At 44.5% G+C, this 22,564-nt stretch overlaps 1 protein-coding gene and 1 long non-coding RNA gene across 6 annotated transcripts in view; one reads left to right on the top strand and one right to left on the bottom strand.

Moving 5' to 3' along the window:
• The first annotated feature begins 260 nt into the window (after positions 1-260).
• Positions 261-22,564, top strand: part of LOC138747254 (cyclin-T1-like) — a 45,090-nt gene continuing 22,786 nt past the window's right edge. The window contains exons 1-4 of one of the 5 annotated variants that reach the window (XM_069906304.1): positions 262-436; positions 774-1,118; positions 7,286-7,367; positions 21,301-21,429. In XM_069906304.1, coding sequence (XP_069762405.1) covers positions 835-1,118; positions 7,286-7,367; positions 21,301-21,429 — 495 coding nt within the window. In that variant the 5' untranslated portion in view covers positions 262-436; positions 774-834. Of the gene's footprint in view, positions 437-773; positions 1,119-7,285; positions 7,368-21,300; positions 21,430-22,564 lie in introns of all 5 variants that reach the window. The other 4 variants (XM_069906306.1, XM_069906307.1, XM_069906308.1 and 1 more) reach the window with 4 other exon arrangements.
• On the bottom strand, positions 2,635-22,134 carry LOC138747256 (uncharacterized). The gene is made up of 4 exons (XR_011347394.1): positions 21,943-22,134; positions 5,532-5,613; positions 3,789-3,873; positions 2,635-2,778 (listed from the first exon to the last, which is right to left on the bottom strand). It is a non-coding gene; the product is annotated as an uncharacterized lncRNA (long non-coding RNA).

Raw genomic sequence — 22,564 nt, 5'->3', positions numbered from 1 at the left:
AATTATATACTTGTAAAAAACAATGCGATGGAACAAGTTAAGTTGTGTGGGAAGTTAAATGCTTTAAGTCGATGAGTTTATAATCAAAATTGACTTAAGATCCGAATAAACTCCGTCCTTTATTACCACTCCAACAGTCCGCACTCCCCCATTGGTCACTTGCACGTCAATCATAGACCTTAGCCGCACCCCAATCCAGCATAGAACCACCTCATTGGTTGCCTCTCATGGACATCAGAACTATTGGCCGCGGACTGGCTCTGCATTGACGTAGTCTCGCCTGATTGGATGATCGACCGCCCACTTTTTATCAATAGTTTTAAATGTTTTCATGCGTCTTCTTTTCAAAAGACGAACTGATTTGGTGCAATTCTAGTCCTCCTGCCTTGAAATGATCGGCAGCGACGTGGAAGAAACGCACCGTGACGGAGAGGAGGTTGGAACGCCCCACAAGGCCCTTCCGCCTGACGGGCAAGGCCCATTATTCTCCATGGGCGCCGTCCGAGCCACTCAGGCACTCCGCCCAATCCCTTTCCGCATAACATTTCCGCGCCCGCAGTCTTCGCGTTTTCCTTGTCCCTGGTGGCCACTGCGCAAACGCGGGTGGTGGCGGCCGTGCCTATTTATAGGACTCGCGCAGACTCCGCCACCATTCCCAGCAGAGGCTGCCAATGAAGATAGTAGTTGGGTATTATCAAACGGCATGGGGGTAGGGTTTTTTTTTTAACGGACAGCGTCAACAATAATAAAAGGCTGTAAATTTTATTTTGCAGGTTGTTTTTCAAGTGAACGTCGCGGATAAATAATATTTTGTATATCATCCACCTGGGATCAATGCAAAGACATCAGCGCAAGCGCAGTAGGGTGGCGGGCGTGCGGCGACGTGAGCGCAGGGAGGCGTTGTGCCTTTCCACGCATGCGCGTCCGCGTTGTTCCCCGCCGGTGCTGTGGAATAAAATGGCGGCGGGGTCGTTGACGCCGGTTGTTCGGTGGTGTTTCACCCGGCAGCAGTTACAGGATACCCCGTCGCGGCGCGGTGGTGTGGACTGGGACAAGGAGCTCTCGTATCGGCAGCAGGCCGCCAACCTGGTGCAGGATATGGGCCAGCGGCTCAGCGTGTATCCTGACGCCTGTACTCTTAAGCTGTGAAGATGAGGGAAGGGCCGGGGCCCACGGGCGGGAAGGGGAAGGAGGCCTCGAGCGTGGAGAGTGAGGTTTAGGCCTGACACTTGTAGTATCATGAAGGGTGAGTGACAACCCGTTGGAGTGGGATGACTGGGGCCATTAAAGCGAGAGCGGGTCGCCCAGATAGATACAAGGGTGTCCTTAAACTGGGAAGGGGTGTAGAAAAGGATGAACTGAGGTCAAGCAGCATCATTAGAGAAATAGATAATGTTTCAGTCCGAAATCCTCGGTCAAGACGTCAGCAAAATGCGTATTGATAAAGGTGTTCTGCCCGAAATGTGGTTTGGTTTTTATTTTGTTGCTCCTGCTGATGCTGCTCGACCCGCTGAGTTCCACCAGATTGTGCCTAGCTTCAAATTCCAGTATCGGCAGTCTCCTGTGTTCATCAGGATGTAACTGGGTCTTGGGGGGGGGTCTTGAGTTAAGAGGACAGGCTGGAGTGAAGGAAGGGGGATGCTGGGAGAAGTTTATGAAATCATGAGCGTATACAGATGAAGTAGATATTGGGATAATAGGAAGGCTGATAAGCTGGTGTGAAATTTGAAGAGAGGAGGTGTCAATGGTACATTTGTCATTGAAGGTTGGAATGCATGTACAGTAGGTCGTGAAAAAAGGAAGTGGGATGTTAACCCTATTGCATGTTAAGATACTACAGTTGTATAGGCCCTGGTGAGATTACACCTTGAGCATTGTGTCGTTGTTGCTTTTGAGGGCTACAGTGAAGGTTCACCAGAAGCTGGGATGGCAGGAGTGACTTGTGACTATGGTTATGCTTGTTAGAATTTAGAAGAGCCTTGTTGAGACAAAATTCTGGCAATACAGGTTAGATGCAGGAAGTGTTCCTGATGTTGGGGAAAGTCCAGAATAAGGGGTCACAGACTAAAGATTTAAGATGAGGAGAAACCTTTTCAAAATTGTGAACATTTTGAACTCCCTATACAGAAAATTAAAGCTGATTTGTTAGGTATAAAAAAAGGTGAAATGCAAAAGCTACAGATGCTAGAAATCTTGAGCAAGCAAAGAATTGCTGGAGGAACTTAGCAGGTTGTACAGTATTCATGGAGAGAATGGCCAGTCAATGTCTGTCTGAATCCTTTATCAAGATGGAGTAGGTGGAAGTAAGGGGGGAAAAGAAGTTGGGGGAAGGAGCCCAGTAGCCAAATGTTCCTACAGTGGCATATTTGTCCTCATCAGGGCAAGGTTCAATATAAAGTTGAGGAACAGCACATTTTCTTTTGGGTAGCCTTAAACCAAATGGCATGAACACTGATTTTGCAATTTTAAGTAATCCTCACCCCATCTGATAACACTATTCTCATCTCTTTACCTGCTTTTTGTTCTCTCACATTTTTCCCCACCCCTTCTCCATGGTTTCTCATTCTTGTCTTGCCACCTCTTACATCTTATACTCTTGCTTCTTTGACCCTTAAAGTATGTAGTTTCACCTGTTCTATCTTGATAAAGGCTCTGCACCCAGAACATTAACTGATCATTTTTACCCATTGATGAAGTCTGACCTGCTGAGTTTCTCCAGTGATTCTTTCCAAATTCAGAGTTGGATGTGGCCATATTGGTGAAATTGATCAGGAGGTTCTGAGAAAAGCAGGAATATTTATTTTTTAAAAATGTAGGCATACAGCACGGTAACATGCCCTTTTGGCCCATGATCCTTTGCTACCCAATTGACCTTCAGACCCCCCCCAGTACTTTTTGAATGGTGGGAGGAAACCTGAGCCCCCGGGGAAGAACCATGCAGACATGGAGAACATACTCCTTATGCTAACCATGCCACCCAGGGTACTAAAGTACAATTAGCCATGGTCTTGTTGAATGGTGGAGCAGGCTCAATGGATTGGCTGGCCTTTTGCTCTTTTCTGTTTCTGTAGCTAGTCTTTCCCAGAGTAGGGGAATCTAAAACTCATATAGACAGACAGCATGGTAACAGGCCATTTCAGCCCATGACTCTGCCACCCAATTTACCCCTGATTAACTTGTTTCCTCGGTACATTTCCTCTTCCCTCCCTGAAGTAACGGAGAGAGGATTCCTCACCTACCATTCCACCAGCTTCTGCACCCAATGCATAACTTTACACAGTTTCCATCTCCTATCAATAGGATCTCGCCAGCAGATGCATTTTACAGGATTGTTCTCTCCAACACCCTTTTCCTCATCCCTTTCTACTAATTGCCCTTCCCTGACACTTACCTATATAACTGCAATAAAAAGGTGCATCTGCTTCTCACCACTATTTGGGTCCCAAAAAGTCCTTCAAGGTTAGACTGCACTTCAACTGCAATGCTGTAGGAGTCATTTACTACATCTGGGGGTTGGGGGGGGGGGGGGGGCAGTGGATCTGGATGAAAATTGGGTGATTGCTTCATTGAGCATCTGCTCTCTGCTGCAACAACAAGGATTTCCTGGTGGCTAACTACTTCAATTCCATTTTCCATTCTCATACTGACATGATTGTTCAAGATCCATTTGTCATGTAATAATACAGAAGTATGTTGTGCACAATGTACTTTTACCTGCAGTAAAGGCCAACTGAGTCACCTGGTGCCTGGTGCCCCCAATAATAAGAAAGAGAAGCAAAAGAAAGTACCTTCAGAGACACTAAGGATTTGCCTTTAGTCCTTCCACTCAGATATCTGTTCAATCCATCGGCAACCCAAGCTCCAGATCCAAACCTGCAATATAATCAGGAATCTTTCACTGCCCGAGGCCCCTTGAGAGCCCGTCGCCCTCAGCACCCTCTGGAATCCCAGCCCTGATACCTGTTTTCCATGAATCAGTCTCTAGCAGCGGTGTGAGTCCTTCAACCGCAAGTTGGCAACAGCCTGCGTGTGTCCTTTGTTCACAAGTCGCCAGCAACCTGAATGGGTCCTTCAGGCGTTCAGCCTCTCACTGATCCCCTGTCGTGGTCATCTTGCTGTAGGGTCGTTTCCTAGGCTTCTCCAGTTGGTGGGGGCGGGGAAATGTTACCCCCATTTTTGGTGGCCTGTGCTGGTCCTTGTGGTCCGCTGCCCAGTACAGGTTCTGCCATCTTGGGCACATACCTCTGTGGATGCAGGATCTTGCAACAAAAAAAAACACCCTGCGCCTTTAACACCCCTTTTTAAACCTGTACAATGCCATCTGCATCAGTACTGGGCAATAGGACCCTACGGAACAGCACTGTGTCTGCTCCCCGCTCTCCCAGTTCCGCACCAGTGGCAGGACTGCTGTGTCGGTGGCCTTGTGTACTGCCAGGTTAAGGCAACAGGTAAATTAGAAGAACCGCAACTTGTACTCCATCAATGGTCTCCAACAAGACGGCATCAATGTCGACTTTTCCAATTTATGGTAGTCCCCACCCCTGCTTTCCTTTGCTTCTCTAGCCCCATTTGTTCTCTTTTCGCTCCCCCACCCTCCCTACCTGCCCTTTACCCACATCTCCATCCAGCTCCCCTACCCCTTCCTCCTGTCAGAGAGCATCTTCCTCTGCCCCTTTCCCCATCACCTCAGCTTCGCACGTTTGCGTAGCAATTCAACATTGTTACAGCGCCAGTGATTGGGACCAGGGTTTGAATTCTGCGCTGTCTGTAAGAAGTTTGTATGTGTCTGCGTGGGTTTTCCCTGAGGGCTCTGGTTTCCTCCCACCATTCGAAATGTACTGGGGGTGGAGGTCAATTGGGTGTAATTGGACGGCACGGGCTCGTCGGCCAAAAGGGTCTGTTACTATGCTGTATGTCTAAATTCAAATTTTAAATTTCTTCCCCCTCCCACTTGTCTCTTGCCAGCCTATGCTCCTCAACCCCACCTCATTTATTCAGGCATCCACTTGGCTCTTGCTGTTTCTGATGAAGAGTTTTTGGCCTGAAAAATCAACTGTTTTCCACTGATCTGCCTGTCCTCTTGAGTTCTAAAAGCACTTGAATGCTCTAGTTTTCCAACATGTGCAGACTTGTTCACCAATGTGAATAAAGATATTTGGATGGGTTCGTAGGCAGGAGGGGTTTACATCAGGAGCAGAAGTCTGTGCAGTTAGTACCATGCCAGCAACCCGGTTTGAATCCGATGCTGCCTGTAAGGACTTTGTACACTCTCTCCGTGTTTGCATGCTGGTTTCTTCTTGGCCTCTCTCTTTCACATTGACTTGCCTTGGTTCAAGAGATCCAGGGCTTGCAGTGTTTGTGGCATTGGTCCAATCTCTGGGTAACTTGCGTTGTTTTGCATTACCTCAGTATATGCTAGTTCTAGAGGTTTGCACTGTACTTGGAGAGTGAGAGAAATAAGCAACCCTGCTAAGGTATGAACCAACCAACCTTCATGTTTGCCCAGCCAGAAACAAGTGAATGCTTCCTACCTGAACTTGTATTGGAGATCAAGGGTTTGTGGTGTTGAGGCAGTTCATGAAGGGTCTGGCTGTCCCTTCACAATGTTGCCTTCTGAAACAGTAACAGAATCAGAATAACAGTGTTGGTGTTCAGAGGGACATGAATTGTTGTAAGTTGATGTGCAAATTCGATTATGAAGCCAAATGGTATGTTGGCCTTTATTCCAAGAGAATTTGAAGAGATGAGATGCAGTTAGGTGCAGTTTTGGTCACCTAACTACAGGAAAGATATCAATAAGATTGAAAGAGTGCAGAGAAGATTTACTAGGATTTTGCCTAGACTTCAGGTACTGAGTTACAGGGAAAGGTTAATCAGGTTACGTCTTTATTCCCTGGAGCGCAGAAGAATGAGGGGAAATTTGATGAGATATTTTATGACGGGTATAGACTGCACTGACTATAGAGAGTTTGTACATCCTCCCCGTGTTTGTGTGGGTTTCCTCCCACCATTCAAAAAATGTACCAGTGGTGGTAGGTTAATTGGGCAGCATGAGCTCGTGGGCCAAAAGCTGTGCCGTATGCCTAAATTTTAAAGAAATAGGGATATTACACTGAGTTGGAAGAATGGCCATGATCCTATGGAAAGGAGGAATGGGGTCGTTGCTTCTGTTTCTTGTATCCCTCTGGTCACTGACCCTCCTGTCCTTCCCATTTCTCGCTTGAAATCCCCACCTCCATCTGGGTGGGTGTGAATATAGCTTCCTCTTGAAAGGTAAATGCTCAGGAGGCATCTGAACGGAGAGAAACGGTTAGCGTTTTCAGGGCAATGGCCCATTTCGATCTCAGCTTTTCCAAAAGTCTCCACAGAAGTGGAGAGGGGTACGAAGGTGTTCTATGAGAGTGTTCACAGGTCTGGATCATGGTAGCTCAGAGGGAAGATTGGAGAACAGGCAGAGGAAGACTGAAGTAGTTAAGATTACAATGGGCTCGGATGGAGAAAATGTGAAGTGCACAGAGAAAGTGTTGTGCACAGTTCTGCCACCCACCTGTAGGAAGGATGTCACTGAGCTGGAAAGGGGGCAGAAAAGATTCACCAGGATTTTCCTAGGACTGGAGGACCAGAGTAACAAGGATAGTCTGGGACTTTTCTCCCTGGTGTGGAGGAAGATGGGGGAGGGACCTTCTAGAGGTTTATAAAACCATGATGGGTGTGGATAAGGTGGGTGGTCATAGACTTTTCCCCAGTGTCGGGAGTCTAAAACTAGAGGGCACAGGTTTAAGGTGAGAGGGAAGAGATTTAAAGGGGACCTGAGGGGCCTGTGTGGAACGAGCTGCCCCAGGAAGTGGTAGAGGCGGGGACAATTACACCATTTAACAGACATTTAGACAGGTCTGTAAAGGTTTAGAGCAGAGGTTCTCAACCTTTTTTTTTCCACATGCATTCCACCTTAAGTAATCCCTTGCCAACCACAGAGCACCTATGGCATCCTCTGTGGCTAGTAACGGATTTCTTAACCTGGTATGTGAGTGTGACAAAAAAGTTGCCAAAGAGCATGGAGGAGATGAGCTGAAGAGATGATTTCAGTGAATTCTGGATATACTCTTATGGCCCTTTCAAAGCTGCCTGGGGTTTCCTTAACCAGCAGCAGTCGTGGAAGTGTGTGAATCAATCTGCTGGTATTTTATTCTGGGCATGAGGTCCTTACAGATGGCAGGGCAGGGAATCGTAACAGGCTTTAAGTTTGCCAAACTGATGCATCTTTTCTTTAATGCTGCACTCACAGTTCACAGCTGACCATCAACACAGCGATTGTTTACATGCACAGGTTCTACATGCAGCAATGCTTCACCAAGTTTCATCGCAACGTAAGTGGCTTTCGCCAACCTCGACCAGTTTACTGCAGCAGGTGGGCGATGTGATGATGGACCTCATCACGCATCCCTGTCCATAATAAATATGTGGCCCACTCTGATAAATATGTGGCCCACTCTCTACTCTGCCCTTTGTAATGTTGGTGCATTGCAATGTTTCACACACAGACACAGTTAATGTACAGCAGATGGTGACACACAGATCCCTGTCATGTACAGCACTGTATCTCACATCCATGCCATGATACAGTTGATGTCCAGCACTGTAGCACACACATACACACCCCCACCACAGTTAATTTACAGCACTGTATCACATACTCCACAATACAGTTAATGTACAGAACTGTATCACACATCCACTCCACGATACAGTTAATGTACAGCAGTGTATCACACACAGCCCTGTACTCTGCCTTCAAGTTTAACCTTCCAAAATGTATCACCTCACACTTATCCGGATTTAATTCCATCTGCCACTTTTCTACCCAACTCTGCATCAACTCTACGAAATCCTTCAGCACCATCCACAACTCCATCCTTCATGTCATCCTCAAACTTGCTGACCTATCCCTCTACATCATTGTCAAGATCATTTATAAAAATCACAAAGAGCAGGGATCCCAGAACAGATCCCTGTGGAACTCCAGGAAGAATACTTCCCATCCACTATTACTCTCTGCTTTTTACAGGCAAGCCAATTCTGAATCCACACAGACAAAGTTCCATGGATCCCATGCCTCATGACTTTCTGAATGAATTCCTCATGATGGACCTTATCAAATGCCTTTCTAAAATCCATGTACACCACATCTACCTTCATTAATTTCTTTTGTTACCTCATCAAAAAACTCAATTTGGCTCGTGAGGCACAACTTTCCTCTCACAAAGCCATGCTAAGTATTCATGAAGATACTGTATTTCTCTAAATGCTCGTAAATCCTCTACAATAGTTTGTCCACTACTGATATAAAACTCACTGGTCTATAATTTCCAGCATTCTCCTTGTTACCTTTTTTTAAACAATATTTGCCATTCTCCATCATCTGGGACCTCCACTCTGGCCTTTAAGCTGCCCTGGCCATTCACCCACCAATTTGCTTGTTGGGTCCAGCGCCACTGCGCAGGCTGCTGGCCTTTGGTTGCACTCGCCGCCGCCGCAGGCTGCCACATGACCGCCCCCCCCCCCCCCAGAACTGGTCGTATTGTCGTTGGTGCTTGGAGGCAAAGTCTCTGCAGCCTTTGGTGGCCTGCTTCTTTGGCATGGTGCTGGTGTCTCAACCAGGAACGTCGGGTCCAGGTTTGCTGGCTTCAGCCTGTCTATGGTGAAGACCTTCATTCATCTTGCCGCTGACCTCCAGCTCAAACGTGGCCCTGTTATTGCGGATGACCTGGAACAGACCCTCATATGACCACTGAAGCGGTGGATGATGTGGACCTCTGCAAAGGAAAACACACTCACAGTCCTGCAGGTCTTTGGGTATGTTGGTCCTTGCATGTCCGTGTCTGGAAGGTGGAATTGGGACCAGGCTACTGACTCTTTCGCTGAGTCTGCTGAGGAATGCTGCAGAGTCATCCTGCTGTCTGCCTGGGAATGGTATGCATTCTCCCGGACCACCAGTGGAGGTCTGTAGATGAGTTCAGGCGAAAAAGTGTTGAGGTCCTCCTTGGGTGCTGTGTGGATGCCCAACAGCACCCATGGTAGCTCGTCTACCCAGTTGGGTACTTAGAGTCTGATCATAAGTGCGGTTTTGAGGAGCCTGTGGAAGTGCTCCACCAACCCATTGGACTGTGGATGGTAAGCTGTGTGGTGCAGCTGGCCGCCCACAAGCTGGTGAGGTCAGACCACAGGCTGGAGGTGAACTGGGCCCCTCTGTCCATATAACCATATAACAGTTTATGGCATGGAAACAGCCATCTCGGCCCCAAGTCCATGCTGGTTCATGCAAACAACTCCGCTAGATCCCCCTCCCCCCCCACCTATTCTCTGCCCATAACCCTCCAACCCCCTCCTATCCATGTATATATCCAGCCTCCTCTTAAATGAAAGAATTGACTCGGCCTCAATTCTTTCCTCTCTCTGAGTGAAGAAGCATCCTCTAATGTTTCTCCTAAAATTTTGCCCTCAACGTGTCCTCTGTTAGATGTGAGGTGGGACGGTAACCTGAACCATGCCACCCAGGATGAGGTGAGGGCCCTGGTGCATGAGGTTGTGGACGTGTCTGCCAGTGGGACTGCTCCTGGCTACCTGGTGAAGCGGTTGACCATTGTGAACAGATAGTGGAAACCCGGGGATACCACATAGATGTGGTCAAATCTTCATTCTGTGGGCTTGAAGTGCTGAGGTGGGGTCTTAGTGTGCTGCTATACCTTGGTTGTTTGGCACTGCATGCATGCCTTCACCCACCTGCTGACCTACTTCCGCAATCCATGCCACACGTATTTGCTGGCCACCAGCCAGACCATGGTCCTCATGGATGGGTGAGCCAGTCCATGGATGTTGAAAACCTGTTGTCTCCAAGCCGCCAGGACAATGGGTCTGACGTAACCGGAGGCCACGTCGCACAGGAGGGTGGTGTTACCTGTGTCGACTGGGATGTCCTGGAGCTGCAGTCCCAATATAGCAGTCCTATATTGGGGCAGCTCCTCGTCTTTCTGCTGCACCTCTGCCAATGCTACAAACTCCACTCACTCAGTGTGTGGATATTTTGCCTGGACAGTGCGTCGGCCACCACGTTGTCCCTGCTAGAGACATGCCTTACATCTATGGTGTACTCTGAGATGTAAGTTAGGGGCTTGTGATCTGTGAAAACCATGAAGGATCCGCCCTCTAGGAAGTACCTGAAGTGGCAGATGGCTAAGTGCAGCACCAGTAGCTCTCTGTCAAAAGCACTGTACTTCAGTTCTGGAGGCCGCAGGTGTTTGCTAAAGAAAGCCACCAGCCGCCAACTTCCTTTGACCTGCTGCTCCAGAACTCCACCGATTGCCGTTCATGGGGCATCCACCGTCAGGGCCATTGGAGGGTCTGACCTGGGATGTGCCAGGAGAGCGGTGTCTGCCAGGGCTTCCTTGGCCTTCACGAAGGCTTTCGCTGACTCCTCATCCCAGGTGATGTCCTTTGCCTTGCTTGCCATCTGGGCGAACAAGGGCCACATGATCCGGGCAGCTGAGGGGGATGAACCTGAGGTAGAAATTGATCATTCCCATGAACTCCTGTAGAACCTTGGGTCTGGGGAACTTCCGGATGGCCTCCACTTTACTGGGTAGCAGTGTGGCTCCTTCCTTGGTTACCCTGTGGCCCAGGAAGTCGATGGTCTCCAATCCGAACTGGCATTTGGCTGGATTGATTGTCAGGCCAAACTCACTCAGTCAAGTGTAGAGGTGGCAAGGTGTGCCATGTGCTCCTGTTGGTTCCTGCTCGCCACCAAGGTGCCAGCCAGGTCTCGGCCCACTGCGTCCATGAGTTGCTGGAAGGTCTATGCAGCGTTCTTTAGCCCAAATGGCATTCGGAGGAATTAGAAGAGGCAGAACGGGGTGATGATGGTGGTCTTGGGGATATAATCGGAGTGCACTGGGATCTGATGATATTCTCATACGAGGTCCACCTTGGAGAAGATCCTTGCCCCGTGAAGGTTAGCCGCGAAGTCCTGGATGTGTGACACGGGGTACCAATCCGGAATTGTGGTCTCGTTGAGCCGGCAGTAGTCGCTGCATGGTCTCCAGCCCCAAGTTGCTTTTGGTATCATGTTCAGGGGAGAAGCCCATGGGCTGTCCGACCACTGTACGATGCCGATCTCCTCCAGTTTCATGAATTCCTCCTTTAACGGCTGGAGTTTCTCTGGAGGAAGGCCCTTCTGTGGAGCAGTGGGCCCTGGGTCAGGATGTGGTGCTGTGCTCCATTTCTGGTCATCACTGTGGTGAATTGGGGGGTGAGCACTGCAGGGAACTCGGCCAGGACCCTGGTGTACTCGTCCAATCTCTGTACGGAGTCCAGGTGGAGTCCTGGGAGCCTGGTGTCTTTGAGGGGGAAGGATTGAAAAGTCTTGATGTGGACCAATCTTCATCCCTTGAGGTCCATGAGCAGGCAATGGGTGCACAGGAAGTCTACCCGCACCCGTGAAGCAGCTGTTCCACTGCGGCCAGCGTGAACACCCACGAGAAGAGGCCGCCTCCCAACTTCAGTTTGACCTTGCGGGTACTGTAGGTCAAAATTGTGCTGTTGTTGGCAGCCCTCAGCGTGGGGCACGACTGCCTTTTCCTGGTGTTCTGTTCCAACGGGGGCTCCTGTGTCCACAAGGAAGCGTTGCCCAGACTGGCGGTCCCAAAAATACAGGACTCTGTCTTGGTGGCCAGCCATCATGGCCATTAGCGATGACTGGCCCCAGCATTTCCCTGAAACATACATGACAACCTGCACCAGTGGGCTCCGGTGCCCCATCTCTGGTGGTAGAAACACCACTGGTCATCTGAATCACCTCCTCTTGGGCGCTGCTGTTCTCTCGGCGGGTCTGCACGGGTCTGGCTGCAGGGTTTAGTGATGAGCCCTACGGATGTCGAACACACTTCAGTTTCCATAGAACGTCCAATCATGTTGTGACTTTCCAGGGGTCACTGAAATCTGTGTCAGCCAGTAGCAGTTGGATGACCTCGGGCAGTTGCTCCAGGAATGCTTGCTCAAACATGATGCAGGGCTCTTGTTTGCCCAGGAGGGCCAGCATCTCGTTCATGAGGGCTGACGGGGGCCTGTCCCCTAGCCTATCCAGGTGGAGCATGTGTGCCCCTCTCTCGCGCCTTGAGAGCCCAAAGGCCTCGATCAGAAAGTCTTTGAAGACAGTGCACGCTCATTCCGATGGGGGGGTCCTGGATGAAGTTGGCCATTTGGCCTGCTGTGTCCTGGTCCAGGGCGCTCTCCATGTTGTAGTAGCAGGTGGATTCTGCTGTGATCTGCCAGATCTGGAACTGCCTCAGCCTGGTCAAACCACCGCGTGGTTGATTCTTCTTGAAGGTCGGCAACTTGAGAGCGGCCACATTGACTGCTGCCTGTTCGGTTATTGCTGGGTTTAGATGCCGTCTAAACAGTCAGGGTCACCAATTGTAGTTGTGCATTACTCGAAAGAAGACACACACACATAGTGTAGTCAGGTTAAGTTTTATTAGGGCTCAGGGCTGACTTTTATACTTGCACTGTTCCCACTGTGGCCACCCCTTGGCATAACAAATGCGGGTTTCCCACGGGTGAGTACTTTCCTGCATAACAATGCCCTTCCCCGTACAGTGTCCCTGTATTTTGGCTGCACAGCAAGGCCAGTGCCATTTTGGGGTCGCTGGCCTTTAAGCTGCCCTTGCCATTCACCCGCCGGTTCACTTGTTGGGGCCAGTGCTGCTGCGCGGGCTGCTGGCCTTTGGTTGAACTCACCGCCTGGAGCACCAGCTCGATCACCGCCGCGGTGATTAGATTATGGAGGAAGATTAACACAGGTCTCAAGAGCCTGGAAGAACACCTCTACATACTTGCATATACGTGCTCCAAATTTGCAAAAATATACCATATTTATTTCTTAAATTATATGTAATTTTCTCCAAGGGGATAGAGCTTTGAATTTCTGCTTTCCATCTTCCCATACCCAAATGTTAATCCAATTTCCAGGTCAACGCACTACACTTCCTTGCCACTATTAATGCTATTTTAACAAATTTCATTTGGTATGTTGATAACTTCGACTTGGGTCTTGTTCCTTCTATATCCCCCCAATAGAAATAAATCTGGGTTTTGTGGAAATACAATGCCTGTAACTTGTTTTAAGACATTCCCTAAATCCACCCAAAAAGGCTTTACCTTAGGACACACATGTCAAACTCTGGCCCCCGATATAATTATATTTGGCCCGCAAGATCATATTAAATATATATTAGCGTTGGCCCGCTGGCCGCCGCGCCAGTATAGCGCATGCACACTGAAGGTGAAAATGAAGACGCCTGAGGTGTGGAGGGATCTCAGAGTCCCGAATCCCGGGGATCGGAGCGCCGCACTCAGCCCGCCCGGCTCCCGGACACACAGACGTGGCTGGAGTTGGGGACCATCCTCGCTGGGTCTGCGCTTCAGCGGCGACGCCGGACCGAACGTCTCGTTGGCGATGCCTTCCCCCTCGCTCCGTGCGCGGCGGACCCTGCCTCCCGCTCCTTTTGTTGAGGACGAGCCCGGCGCCGTGAGATCGCAATTTAATCCCTCTCCAACCATGGGAGGGGGGGTGGGAGCAACGCGCTCTTCTCAGCCAATTCCTCCACCGCCCCGGACGCTGGCGTTTCAACGGGGGGTTCGGGTGCCTTCGTCAGGCGACCGACCTGTTGGTCCAAGACAAGGGGAGAGCGTACAAACTCCACACAGACAGCACCTGAACTCGGGTGAACGTGGACCTGCGACCCCACATTCCACATCAGGACTGTGTGTAACATTGGGAGCAGTGAGACGGAAGCTTATTTTGTTCCTGTGATTTAAGCCTTTCTTGGGGTGGGGGGGGGGTCCTTCTCTGACCACTTTCCTAACAATTAACCTAATCAGATGTGGAGTTACCACAATACAACAGTTCTCAACCTTTTTCTTTCCACTCGCGTCCTTGTGCCATTGGTGCTCTGTGATTAGTAAGGGATTGCTTAAGGTGCTCTGTGGGTGGGAAGAAAAGTTTGAAGACCACTGCTTTAATCATCCCTCATTGACTCGTCATGTCCACGGTTTCAGATCTCCAAAGGAAATGGGCCAATGACAATGAAAAAGTTTATCCAAAACTATTATTAAACATTTATTTTAATAAGAAAAAGTTTAACATTACATATGTTGAAAGAAGAGAAAACATGCAGATGTTGTTGAAAATTTTCAATAAATATTTAGTTCGGCCCTCGACTTAGTCCAAGTTTTTAATTTTGGCCCTCCGTGAATTTGAGTTTGACACCCCTGCCTTAGGACATGACCAAGTTGAAAGCAAGAAAGTTCCTGTCTCTTCAAACCACACCTAAAACATTGATCTGATCAATGTGTTTTCATTTTATTCAATTTTTATGGTGTCAGATATTAGCTGATGTGGCCATGCGAAGGACTTAGACATGTTTTGATTGAACTCTCTGTGAAGAGTATCAAAAAGATGGTTAAAATCTTAAAATTAAGAGCTTTTTCACCATCAAATGGACAAAACAAGGACTAAAAAACCAAGGCAGCCAAGAACAAAAATTGAGGGAGTTTCTACTCAGCCAGGAATATCGAGCGAAAACCCAAAAGGGAGTAGCGTAAGAGTGGCCTCGGGACCAGTGGACCCTGGAAGAGTCGGGACAAGAACTAAATATTATCATGAAGAAAATGGAAAACTTGAGGAATCGATTTGCAGGTGTTGACATTGCAATGAGAGCCACAACTGAAAGGATGATTGAAATTAAAAAAATTGTTGAAGATTTAATGGAAAGAATGACCCAAGCAGAGAAACAGACTTGGTAAAAACACAAGATAACCTAAAAGCTTTGGAGAAAGATGCGAAGAAATGGGAGTCGGACAGATAAGGTCTGCTGGACAAGATCGACCACAAGGAGAATTTTACCAAACGAAACAATGTTCAAATTATCAAACTGAAAGAAGGAATAGAGGGAAGAGATCTGGTGAACTTCTTTGAAACATGGATCCCACGAGTGTTGGGAGAAATTCAGAGAAAAATTACATATTGAAACGACTCACCAGGCCCTCGGACCCAGAGAGCCGGCAATCAATAACCACAACTGGTCCTGGTAAGCCTTTAGAGTTACCAGGAATGGGAGACAATTCTGGGAGCACTAAGCAAAATAATGGCCCGCCCAAGATTGACCATGAAAAAGTGCTATTCAAGATTTTTGACCTACTTTGATTAAGCAAAGGAAGGAGTATGACAGTGTAAAAAGGCAACTGTGCTCCAAAACTTGGAATATTTGATGATATACCACGTGACTCTGAGGGTCAAAGTAGCATAAGGTCATCGGCGATTTTTCAAGACTAAGAATGAGGTGGAAGACTTACTGCGAGGTTTATGAAAAGACAGGCTGTCAAAGAGGAACACAGTGAAGAATGTTTACAATGGGACTGTAAAAGTTGTATTTTTCTAAACTATTGTATTTATTGTTGAAAAGTAAATTTTATTGAAATGTTCACAGAGAGCTCAGTAAAAAGTGAAAACTTGGGAAAAGTAGTAGCAAGGTGGAAGAATGGCACCCAGAGAGGAGTATCAAAAAAAATGGCATTAAAGGGAGGGGTTCTTTTTACTCGAGAGATTCTGCGGACTTTTACTGCGGGCTTTCGGGGTTTCCTGTAGATGTCACCGTCAGGGCAGGGACGTTGTATGTGCTTTTTAAAGGGGAAAGAACAATATTATTTAAATAATCAGAAAGGTTTTATTGTTAAACAATACTTGTTTAAAAATCGATATGGATAGAATGTTAAAATTTATTAGTCTTAATGTTAATGGGATAAACGAAATGGTGAAAAGAAAGCGGGTCTTGACTCATCTAAAAAAATTAAAGGCGGATATCGTCTTTCTACAAGAAACATATCTTCCAAATCTGAACATGCTAAATTAAAAAGAGGATGGGTGGGACAAATAATATTGTCTTCATTCGGCTCAAAAACAAGAGGAGTAGAAATTCTAATTAATAAAAATATACCAATAATAATAGAAGAGACACTGACCAAGCTGGAAGATCTGTAAAGGCACACAAAATTTAAGCAGAATCATGGACTTTTATATCTATGCACCAAATTATGATGATGAAGCCTTTATGAAAGATATCTTTTTAAAAACAGCAGAGGGAAGATAAAATAAATTGGTTGGAGGAGATTTCAATTTCTGTCTAGATCCAGTACTAGATACATCAGCCAGAACAGTGACAAGGGCAAAGGCTTATTATTTATGAAGGATTTAAATTTGATTAATACATGGAGGCAGTTTAACCCTGTTCCACTCAAGGAATGATTTGTTTTTAACATCTGCTCAGTTAAAAAAATGTGGTAATTGGCGAGACCTTTATCAAATCATTCGCCATTAACTTTAATTATTGCGATAATGAAAATACAAGAAAGTGTATATAGATGATGTCTCAATACCACACTGTTGAAAAAGTAGGACTTTTACGAGTTTATTAATAGACAGATAGAATCATTTTGTGAAACTAATCTTCTACGGATAATAGCTTTTGAATATGGGATGCGCTTAAAGCTTATCTAGGAGGACAAATTATTTCTTATACAAAAAGTCTTAAGAGAGAATATGCTACAGAGTTGGAGGGTTCAGAGAAAGACAAAGAAATTGGAAAAAAAGATTATCAGAGCACAGGGTTACAAGAAAAATATAATTATTAGAGAATAAAAAACTGAAATCTAACATTACAAATATATAGAACAGAAAAAAAAATGAATTAGGAGAACGAGCACATAAAGTCCTATCTTGGCATTTAAAGGCAGAAGAGTCATCTAGAATGATAAATGCAATAAAGACAGAGGCCGATATAACATATAATCAAAAATAAATGTTTTTTTAGTCAATATTATACAAAACTATATATATCAGAACTATTAGGAGATGAAAATGAGTTGGATGAATTTTTAACAAATGTTGAACTTTTAAAATTAGAAGTTAGAGAACGAGTTGATTTAGATACCTCCTTCACAAGAGAAAAAAATCAAGAAAGCTGTGGGTACTTTACAAACTAACAAATCTCTGGGGGAGGATGGGTTTCTTCCCGCATTCTATAGACAATTTAAAGATTTATTGATGTCTCTTATGATGGATGTATTAGACTGGCAGACGGTTGAGACCCAGATCCTCCTGGAATCTTTCTCAACTGCTATACTTACAGTGCTACCGAAGAAAAGTAGAGACCCATTAAAAACTTAATCCTATATCACTTCTGAATGCTGATTATAAAATATTGGCAAAGGCGCTAACTAATAGATTGGGACAATATCTACCAAAATTAAAACATACAGACCAGGTGGGATTTGTCCAAGGAAGACGTTTCTTCAAATAGTCTAGGTAGACTCTTTAATATAATACATAGAGCAAAATCAAACTTGAATCCAAGCATAACCATCTCTCTAGATGCAGAAAAAGCATTTGATCAATCAGAATGGACTTTTCTATTTAAAACTTGGGAAAAATTTGGTATTGGCAGAAAATTTATAAATTGGATAAAACTCTTTATCATAAACTACAAGACAAAATTAAAACTAATAATCAGATGTCAATGGTTTTTCCCTTGAGTAGATCAAGTAGACAAGGGTGTCCTCTGTTCCCAGCACTTTTTATCCTAGCGAATGGACTGCTGGTGGAAATTATAAGGAGAGAGACATATTAAGGGCTTCAAAGTTGGACAAGAAGAACATAAATCAGGACAAGAGTGAGATAATACCATTGAAGAATTTTGATTATGAAATCAAATTAGATTTAAATCAATTAGATTTAAATGAAAGATAGATGGAATCAAATATTTAGGAATAATGACAGATAATAATTTACAGAACTTATATAAGTTTAATTACTCTCCTCATAAAAAAAATTGAGAAAGATTTACAGAAATGGAAAGACTTGCAGATTACTTTTATTGCACTAACTAAAAATTTAATTTAATTATAAATAATTACATAAGATAATTCCTATGGAATAAAAAAGTGCCAAGAAGTACATTGGAAAAGTTAACATGGGATTATAAACTGGGTGGATTTAGGCTTCCAGATTTTAAGAAGTATTATTTATCAGCACAAGCTAGACTTTTCTCATCCTTTTTTGAAAAAGACAGTCCTCCTTGGATCCAATTGGGATTGAAATCAATAGAAGACAGCAAAGGACTTTATTTACAAGTGGAATGTTAAGTTAATAACAAAAAAGATGGATTACCCTATATTAATACATAAGATTAGAATATGGCAAGAAATCAATGAGTGTATTGGAAAAAAATATATCACTAAGAACACCATTATGTAAAAATTATTGTTGCCTATGAATCTGGGCAGCAAAATATTGCATTCATGATATGACAAAGGAATAAAATATATTGATGACTGTTTGTGGAGGGATCTCTCATGTCTTTTGAACAATTAACTTTTGAACAGAGTGACTTTCTTTTGTTGTTCCTAAGAGAAAGATGGGGGTCAAATTTGGCCCCACTTGAAATTAGTGAAATGGAGCAAACAATTTGGCTGGAAATACACCTAAATTTATAACTAAGATGTACTATGCTCTCCAGAATGAAAGTGCAAAACCACGTTTACAGAGATCGAGAGAGAGAGATGGGAGTTGCATCTTGGTGTTGCAATAATGGAAAAATGTTGGTCTGATTGGTGTTTGAACAGCATGACGTCAATTATAAATGCAAGATACAGATTAGAACAATATAATTTCCTGCACCAATTATATCTCACACCACAGAAGGTGCATAAATCAAAATCTGAAATATCGAAGATGTATTTTAGGTGTGAGATAGAAAGAGAAATGTTTTTACATGCTACGTGGACGTGTGTGAAGGTGAAACCTTTCTGTCAGAAATATTAACAAGGATAACGGGGATGGCCTTCACGGGTGATCCAGATATTTATCTTTTGGGCAACTTTATTGAAATAAACAAAAAATTAACTAAATTCCAAATTTCATTTGTTAAAATAGCTTTAGCTGCAGCTAAGAAATGTATTGCAATTACATGGAAATCCAACTCCCCTCTACAGACAACACAATGGACTACTTAGATGAATAGTTGCATACCTATGGAAAAATTTTAAAGAACAAAAATGACGTTTATCAAAATACGGCAGCTGTATTTGGGTCATATAGGGGCCCAATTGTAATTATAAGTACAATAATAAAAAGGATAATAATAAATGCTGCTAAAGTATAAATGCAAGTGACTTCCCCATTGAGAATTTTTTTATAGTCAACATAAATGTGAGCCCTGATGGTGTGTGGATTTATACTGTGAAAAGGGAGGGGGTTGTTTTGTTTGTTTTTTTTTGTAAGAAAATGTTTTATACTTTGATATTGGAGAGTTTACTATGTATGTTTATGAAAAAGAAATCAAAAATAAAATATTCAAAAAAAGATATAGCTGATGTAAAAAATTGAACTGAACTAATCTTTATCTTACATTAATAGTGTTTGTTATACAATGTCAACAGATCTGACCATCTTTGCTCATCAACTGTAACATTCAAATCCAACTCCATTTCTATCTAGATTTATGTTTAGTAATAAAAGCTACTTTGCAGAAGTAAATTCCTTAGTATTTCCTCTCCTAATAAAGAGTGTCCACCTCACTACAAGTAGATAACAGCATCGCTGGGCCTAACTTTTCCCTCAAATATCCTCTCAATGGAAAATAACAGAAAAGAGTATTATTAATTATTCCTTATTTATTCTTTAGTTGTTCAAATGACATCAATTGGCCTTGTTCATAACAAACTTCAATATTTTAATCCCTTTACTAAACCAAGTAGTTAAAAACTGATTGTCCTTTGATAAAGATACAAGATGATTTTGAATCAAAGGCATCTTAGGTGATTTACTTCCTTTTGTTCTGATTTTGTCATTTATCGTGTTCCAAACAGTAATTGTGTTTTAACAATGGTGTCCCTTTAACACCAGTTATTAATTTTGAATCCCATTTATATATGAATTCCTCTGCTAATCTCTCTCCTATTTGATCCAATTCTATTTTAATCCACGCCAGTTTTTCTACTTCAAAAATAAGAAGTAATAAATCTCATTTGAGCTGCTTGAGCTCTGTCTTACCTCTATTCTGACCTCATATTGAACAAAGTACTTTTCTCCTTTGCCTCCGGCACATGTTGCCTCCTTTATCCTTAAGCAGCCCTACTATCACTCTTGTCATCCTTCTGTTCTTCACGTATGCATAGAATACCTTAGGATTTTCCTTAATCCTACTTGCCAAGGCCTTCTAATGCCCCCTTCTAGTTGTCCTAAGTCCTTTCTTAAGTCCCTTCCTGGCTATCATTGTAATTCTTATGAGCCCTTCCTGTTTCCTGCTTCCTAAATCTAATGTATGCTTCCTTCTTCCTCTTAACTAATCACCTCACCTGTTTTGACCTACCATCTTTTCCCTGTCTCAGTGGGACAAACCTATCCAGAACCCCGCAGAAGTGGTGTCTAAACATCTGCCACATTACTTCTCTGCTTTCTCCTGTGAACATCTTCCCATTTTTCTCTCCCTAATTCCCTTCTCATCCCTTCATAATTAGTCCTTCCCATTTAAACTCTTTACCATTTTTGTCTGCTTTTATCTTGTCCTTAGCTATGCTAAAGCTCAGGGAGTTCTGGTCACTCTCACCGAAATGTTCCCTCACCTGACCAGATTCATTACCCAGTACTAGATCCAGTATGGCCTCTCCTCTAGTTGACTGGTCCACATAGGTTTTTAGTATATGTGCTACCAAAGCAAGCACAGCTGGTCCACATAGTGTGTCAGGAATCCTTGGACACATCTGACAAATTCTGCCCCATCAGTCAATATTTGGGAAGTTGAAGTCTCCCATAACAACAACCCTGTAATTGCTGTACCATTCCAAAATCTGTCTATGTATCTGCTCCTCAGTATCCCAAGGGTTATTTAAGAGCGTATAGACTACTCCCAGTACTGTGATTGCTCCCTTCCCATTTCTGACTTCCACCCAAACCGACTCCCTTCACAGCATCCTCCCTTTCTGCAGCTGTGATACTATTCCTGACCAGTAATGCTACTCCCCACTTCCTCTTTTACCTCCCATCCTATCCCTTTCAAAGCATCTAAACCTCGGAACCTGCATTAGCCAAGTCTCTGTAATGACCACAACATTTAAATGAGTATAATATGACATCCAGTCTCCGTCTAGTTCCGTCTGTTCTCATTCCCTGACCCTGGGTTGTGTTTTGCATAGACCATCGCCCCTGCTACTCTCTTCCTGGCTGCCAAGGTGGAAGAGCAACCTCGCAAACTGGAGCATGTCATTAAAGTGGCTCATGCCTGCCTGAATCCACAAGAGCCCCCACCAGACATTAAGAGTGAGGTAAGTCCCACCCAGTCTCCACTTGGTGTGAACGTCACCACACTCCAGGATCTTGGCATTCCATTTGTTTTCAGATGCGTTGGTGTAGAGTTGCAAGCTCGAAAGGTAATGCCCATTTAAACCATGGAGTGTTGTGAACATGGTCCAGACCATCACTCAAAGACCCCCCCCCCCCCTTGCCCATCAATTCTGCCTACACCTCACTGCCTCAGAAAAACTGCCAAAAATATTAAAAGACATCCCACCCCGGCCACACTCTTCATTCCCATCCTGTTGTGGAGAAGATTCTGGAGTGTGGGATCTCGCCCCGCTAGATTAGGCGACAGATTCTTTCCCGTTGTTATCAGACTCCTGAATAAAACCTAACACAGGTGAAATGATGTTGTCTGCTCCGATCTAACTGATTTCTCTGTAACCATGACTTGTTCATGACAACAGATTTTGATTCTGAACCCTGCTCTCTACGGTGTTTTACCTGCTGAACTGCTCGCAAAATGAACTTCCTCACTGTACCTTGGTCCACGTGACTGTAAATTTGAACTTGAACTTCACACAGCTGGAAGAGTCCATTTAATGCGTTGCACAATTGTAGCAGTCTCTTTTGAAACATGCATCATTCTCCAGTGTCCATTTGAGTGTTGAAACATTTGATAGTGTCCATTTGATTGTTGTAAAACTACAATTTTTAAAAAAATTTTGTTTTTCACACTATGAACCATATTGACCAAAATACACGTAAACATTTCCCTCTTGAATATAGTGTCATTTTCTCCCCTTTTCCCCCCTCCCTTTCCTCCCTCCTTCCCAGCCCCCTCCCCACCCACTAAACGTTCAACATATACAATACATTAAACCCATTAAACAATGTCATCACACAATGAAAATAAATAAGAAAATTGTGTCATCTACTTTTACACACTGGGTCAGTTCATTTCGTCTTCTTCTTGTTCTGTCATTTTAGGTGGTGGAGGTCCGTGGTACGACTTCTCTGTTGTGTTCCATGTGCGGTTCCCAAATTTGTTCGAATACTGTGATGTTATTTCTTAAATTATATGTTATTTTTTCCAATGAAATACATTTATTCATTTCTATGTACCATTGCTGTACTCTCAGGCTCTCTTCTGATTTCCAGGTT

This window comes from Narcine bancroftii, chromosome 12 (genome assembly GCF_036971445.1).
Source record: "Narcine bancroftii isolate sNarBan1 chromosome 12, sNarBan1.hap1, whole genome shotgun sequence".
Taxonomy (NCBI): Eukaryota; Metazoa; Chordata; class Chondrichthyes; order Torpediniformes; family Narcinidae; genus Narcine; species Narcine bancroftii.
The sequence above is the reverse complement of the archived record's forward strand: the minus strand, read 5'-3'. Positions and strand labels throughout refer to the sequence as shown.